Source organism: Orycteropus afer, unplaced genomic scaffold (assembly GCF_000298275.1).
Source record: "Orycteropus afer afer isolate SDZICR_OR568_19922 unplaced genomic scaffold, OryAfe1.0 scaffold00256, whole genome shotgun sequence".
NCBI lineage: Eukaryota > Metazoa > Chordata > Mammalia > Tubulidentata > Orycteropodidae > Orycteropus > Orycteropus afer.
The window spans coordinates 3,543,213-3,549,212 of NW_006921843.1; the positions used below are offsets into that span (position 1 = coordinate 3,543,213).

The following is a 6,000-nucleotide window of genomic DNA, read 5'->3' on the forward strand; positions in this document are numbered from 1 at the left end:
CATAGTGGCTTAACATAACAGAAGTCAGTTTCACACTCAAATGAAGTTTGAAACAAGCATTCCCGATTGCCAAGTGGCTCTTCTCCAGGTGGGAATTCAGGGACCCACTCCAGCCATCATGTAGCTCCACCATCTTCTACAGGTTCCTCAGATGGAGAAAGGGAATGGGTGGATAAATCCTGCCCACTTCTCAGTCATATCACCAGTATCTCCATATAATTTGTGCTCATATTCCATGGCTGCAACTGAGTACTTGTTCCCTCCTCAATGCTTCCTAATAGCAACTCCATGCCAGGAAGGAAGCCTGGATCTTTGGTGAGTACACAGCCATACATTAATCACCCAAACAGAACTCAACCCACAGGGACAGCTTGTAACAAATCATTGCTATATGACAGTATTTTCCAAATGTGCTTGATGTTAAGAACCACCAACCAACCAACCTGTTGCTGTTGAGTCAATTCCAACTCTTAACGACCCTTTGTTACAGAGTAGAGCTGCTCTATAGCATTTTTTAAGCTATAATCTTTCACTGCTGTTGAGTCAAATCCAATTCATAGCAACCCCTTTCCAAGGCAGTATCTCTACAGAAGTAGATTGCTCATTCTTCCCTCCAAGGAGTGACTGGTGGGTTTGCCAACCATCTGGTTAGCAGTCAAATGCCTTACACACTAAGCTACCAGAGTTCCCACAATCTTTACAGAAGAAGTTCTCCAGGCCTTTCTTCTGCAGCACCACTGGGTGTTCAAACCATTAACCATTCCATTAGTAATTGAGTGCAAACCATTTGCAGTACACAGGGACCTTAAGAACCACAGAGGATGTTTATCGAAGATGTCATTGGTTTGGGCCATCTGAGTGAGAGCCTGGAATCTGTGCTGTCACCCTGCACTCCAGGTAGTGGTGCTCCTCTGCCTGGAAATTCTGGGAAACAGTATCAATGGAATGAAGCCTCTGCCTTCTCCTGTCCCCCACCCCAGCCCCAGTCTGTGTGGTGACTTGTGGGACTCTGGGACAGATCCTCCAGTCCTCCCTGAGTGTCCACCCTGCAGCTCAGCTCTGGGCAGGGCAGTTATGTGGCTTGGCCACTTCCAGGCAGAATTGAAGATGAGCAGAGCCACTCTCTGACCTCCCAAACCAGAGCACTTCACTGACCAGTCCCCAGATTAAATGAAACACAGAAACTGATCTTTGGTCAGTAAGTCTGTTTCCCTTATATGTGTAGGGTAGAGAGAAGAGGAGGGGGATTTTCTGGGAGCTTCTCTTTAACAACACTTGAGGGCAGCATTGAGCCAATTTCTCAGGTGAAAATTAAGTATTAAAGGTTATTTCCTATCAGATTATGTTCATTTTGTTCTTGCCATGGCACCCTTGCGGGCTTCAGGCAATGGCTGTGAGAAGCATTCCTGGCCAAGGAAAAGCTCCCCTCCTCACTTGGAAAAAGGGCTTCCATACCTGGGGGTGTGGGGTATACTGTGGAGAGTAAGGAGGAGGCATCACCTAAGTAGGAGCAAGGCCCTGTGCACCAGAGTAGAGCCTAGGGGCTCCCTGGCCTGGAGGTCAGGCTCTCAGTGCCCAAGGAAATTAGCCTTGTGGGAAGCAGCATGGGCTTCCATCCAAGGGCAAGGACAGGCAACATCAGGCATAGCAGTGTGGCCCAGGGAGGTACAGAGGCCAGACACTGAGTGTTCTGCACTGGAGCTGGGCAAGAAGCAGGGCACCCCTCCCAACCACCCTCACAAACTGCCAGCCCACTTCCTGCCTGTGAAGTAGGCCTGGCACCATCTGTCTCCCAGAGCATCTGGAGGAGGCCCAGCACAGTGAAGGTATATCCACTTCCCACCTGCACCTACAATGGCCATCCCCAGCCCACTTAGCAATTCACCTGTCTCCCCACCAGTGAACCACAGACAGGCAGCCAGGATGTCCTGCTCCAAGGAGAAGGGGAAGCTGGTGGAGGCACCGGCTGTCCTTCCCTGCTGCAATGTGGCTCTCCAAGGGGGGCGTGCCAGAACAAGTGGAGCTCCCAAAGGTGGCTGCTGCTAGAGGGCAGCATGGGAGATGCTGCTATCACCCGCTGATAGAGGGGCTGCTGTTCTCTCTGCTTCTAGGAGATCCTACACACCCCACCCCATGGCCTTTCTGAGATGGGCCATGATTTCCTATGGGGTCCCAGAGAAGTTGCCAGTCATACATTTTCTCCTAGGTTTTGTGGCAAATCAGTCCTCTGAGATGGCCAACCATTCATCCTTTGCTTCATTCTCTGCTCAGATGTTCCTACCTCAAAGGGCTTGCTGGTCCCCCCTAGAAATGCTGCCCCCTCCCCATCACTCCAGCACCCCCTTTGCCTGCACTCACTACTACCTGACATGCTATCAGGAGTGTCTTTACCTGCTCATCCTGCCACCAGTACAGACTATGGGCTCCATGTGGGCAAGGCCCAGGTGGGTTTCCTTTGACACAGGAGTCAGAGGCCCTGAACCTGCCCATGTAACTGTCAAGTGAATCAGACCTGTTGAATGAAGTCAAAGATGAGTCCCTGAGCAGGCAGCCCTCTTCACCTGATCTGCACATCTGGCCCTTTCTTCTTACACGTAGAGGTCCCACCATCACAGCCCAAAGCTTGCTAGGTGGCTTGGCATATTGTACTAACCATTTGACCTACCTTCTTCAGAAATAAAAGACATGTAATTGCCTTTTCCTGTCCTGCTGCCCAACTAGGTCCCTTTCTTTGGATAGACCCAAAATGTTAGCAGAGTCCAGGTTAATGCCTCTAACCACTCTTTGATGTGCACAGTAGATACTTACGATATTCATAAAATATCAGTAATGTGTTTAGAACATATGGTACTAATGCTCCTGCTGGCCCAGATATTCCATGTATATCTCCATTCCATTTACTCAAACCCGACACCTGGCCTTGGAATGCTATTTTTTCTCCTCCCTGGAATTGTTGGGCCTGATCTGCCTGGCCAGCCCTGGGTATCCTTGTACTGCATCTCTCTTCTCTTCCAGCCGTGATCCCTCTGACAGACTCTGAACACAAGCTGCTGCCCCTGCACTTTGCGGTGGATCCAGGGAAGGACTGGGAGTGGGGGAAAGATGACAACGACAATGCCCGGCTGGCCCAGTAAGGCCCTCCCCTGTATCTTCTTTCCAGTGCCCCTCCATTTCCCTTCAACCAAGCCCCCAGGCCAGGGAGGGCTGGCAAGGCCTTGGACCACCTGGGGAGGAGCTGGACTGGGCCTGCTCCCCTGTCCACACATGGGACAGCTTATGGGATGGCCAGACATGGGCCAGCTCAGGCTTTTTACACATAGATTCTTTTTTCACCAGCCTGATCCTGTCGCTAGAAGCAAAGCTGAACCTTCTGCACAGCTACATGAATGTGACATGGATCCGGATCCCCTCCGAGACCCGGGTGAGCCTGGCATGGAGGGGACCCTGCCCAAGGGTGGGGCCATAGCTACTCAGCATCTGGCAGGCCAAGGTGCAGCCCCCCCAAAGGCTCATCCAGGCAGGACTCACTGCCCTCATGAACCCACCCCACCTCCACTCCAAGCCACACCCAAAGCTGGAAGCCCTCCATGCACCAGTCCCTACATTCTCTAGGTTCCCAGGGCTCTGACGTAAAAGCACCTCCAGTTGTACCTGGTGCAGATGTGTGCATGTGTGTAGGTATATGTACGCATGCAGGCATACATAAGCACCCCTATACATATATGTGTGCACACATAAGCATGCACACCAGCTCTGGGAGTTTTGTCCCCTTACTTTCTGCAAAAATAGAGGAATAAATACACCCACTCAGAAAACAAACTGTAGGCAAGTCACAACATAGGCTATCTCTGCAGAGATCAGAACACAATGTGCTGCTGTGAGCAGAATTAATTATAAACTGTATGTGGGTCCTGGGAAAGCCAGGGAACCGAAAGCACAATTCCACAGCATCTCCACCTCCTCCTCCTCTGAAGGCACAGATAAGGGTGGGTATAGCTGACTGGGCACCCCAAGAAGGAAGGAATTTTGGATTGGGAGATGGTGAGAGGCTCATTCCCCCTTGCTTCTGAGTGACCTGGCAGCAGGAAGCTCACCATCTTTTGGACCTCGTTGGGCCCGAAAGGGGGGGGGTGCTGAAATAAGATGGGTGAACAAGGGACCTTCCCCAAGACTCCTCCTCTATAGACCAGGAAAGCCCATTCAGTTATAAGCACCTGTGCCTCCCAGATCCAACTGCTGACATGAGGGTCCCTGCTTTTTTTTATCAGGACCCCACACCCCACACACTGGTCTTGAACATGGTCCCCTAATCACCACCTTCTCCTCTGGCTGGCTTACACTAACAATAGGTCTCTCCAAGGTGTTGGCAAAGATGGCCCCTCCCTACCCCAGGGTAGAGCTTACTGGCAATAGTAACATCTTTCCTGCTGAGCCCGGGTCCTATTTCAGAACCTTCTCAAGTTAACACTCTACCCTGCCAACCTGAGAGAACCCCTCAGCTAATTTTCATCGCTGAATTGAGAGGCTATTTGCACCAAGATCCAATTAATTGGGTTTTGAGGGCAAAGTTTCTATCCCTTGCCTGGAGTGAGCAGAGGAAAAAACATCTATGTGGGAGAGACACCTTGTATAGGAGGATTTCTTCACCTGAAGGCCTCCACTTCTGCATAGGGGCCAGCTGCCAACTGTGCAGCCTTACTAGGGCTAGAAGGCCAGTAGCTGGACACAGTAATTTTCTCTAAAATGGGCTAAGGCTCTAGGCTCAACATCAGTGGGTGTCTGCATCCTGCCCACACTCCTAGGTTCAGAGCAGGTTCCACCAGCAAAGTGAGTTCACCAAAGACACAGAGCGGACAAAGTAAGTCTTGGTTATGAGATGGCACAGGCCCATTTTTAAGCACATGACTAAGAGCAGATTAGAGGCCCCTAGAAGCCTTCCTCAAAGTCCAACTTTTTATTGAAGAAAACTAGTGTCAGCTTCTGTCTGCTTCTTTTCCTTAAGAATGGCCCTTCCAATCTTACAAAGATTACAGCAGCAATCGGGGTTGAGGCGGTGAAGCCCACGGGCTATAGACTATAGGCTCTAGAAAATAGAGCCTGTGTCTATCTTTGAAATACCCGTGTGGGGCACGGGTCTCTTGACTTCTCTGACTTCATTTCCTCCACCATCAATCTGTCCCCACAGGCCCCTCTAGCACAGCCCGAATCCCCCACGGCCTCAGCAGGAGAGGACGTGCAGTCCCTGGCCGATTCGCTGGACTCAGACCGGGATTCGGTGTGCAGCAACTCCAACAGCAATAACGGCAAGAACGGAAAGGACAAAGAAAAGGAGAAGCAGCGCAAGGAGAAGGACAAGACCCGTGTGGATTCCGTAGCCAACAAGCTAGGCAGCTTCAGCAAGACACTGGGCATCAAGCTGAAGAAAAACATGGGCGGCCTCGGAGGCCTGGTGCATGGGAAGATGGGTCGAGCCAACTCGGCCAATGGCAAGAACGGAGACGCGACGGAACGCAGCAAGGAAAAGAAGGCCAAGTCACGCAAGGGCAGCAAGGAAGAGTCGGGCACGTTGGCGGGCACGTCGCCATTGGAAAAGACCACGCCGTCGCCCACGGACAAGGCTGTGGGCGCGTCGCCAGCCGACAAAGGAGGCGGGCCGCGCGGCGACGGCTGGAAGTACAGCACGGACGTGAAGCTGAGTCTCAACATCCTGCGCGCCGCCATGCAGGGCGAGCGCAAGTTCATCTTCGCAGGCCTGCTGCTGACCAGCCACCGTCACCAGTTCCATGAGGAGATGATCGGCTACTATTTGACGAGCGCGCAGGAGCGCTTTAGCGCCGAGCAGGAGCAGCGGCGCCGCGACGCCGCCGCCAACACCGCCTCCACCGTCAAGCGGCTGCCGCGCAAACCCGAAGCCGAGGGCGGGCCGGGCCCCGAGTGCGCCTCGCCGGGCCCGCCAGTAGGAGCGCCTACCCAGCTGGTGCTCAAGTTCAAGGAGCGCCC

At 52.5% G+C, this 6,000-nt stretch overlaps 1 protein-coding gene across 1 annotated transcript in view; it reads left to right on the forward strand.

Annotated features, from left to right (window-relative positions):
* Positions 1–6,000, forward strand: part of OTUD7A (OTU deubiquitinase 7A) — a 368,297-nt gene that overhangs the window by 361,659 nt on the left and 638 nt on the right. The window contains exons 9-11 of the mRNA XM_042782189.1: positions 3,016–3,130; positions 3,337–3,421; positions 5,186–6,000. Coding sequence (XP_042638123.1) covers positions 3,016–3,130; positions 3,337–3,421; positions 5,186–6,000 — 1,015 coding nt within the window. The remainder of the gene's footprint in view (positions 1–3,015; positions 3,131–3,336; positions 3,422–5,185) is intronic.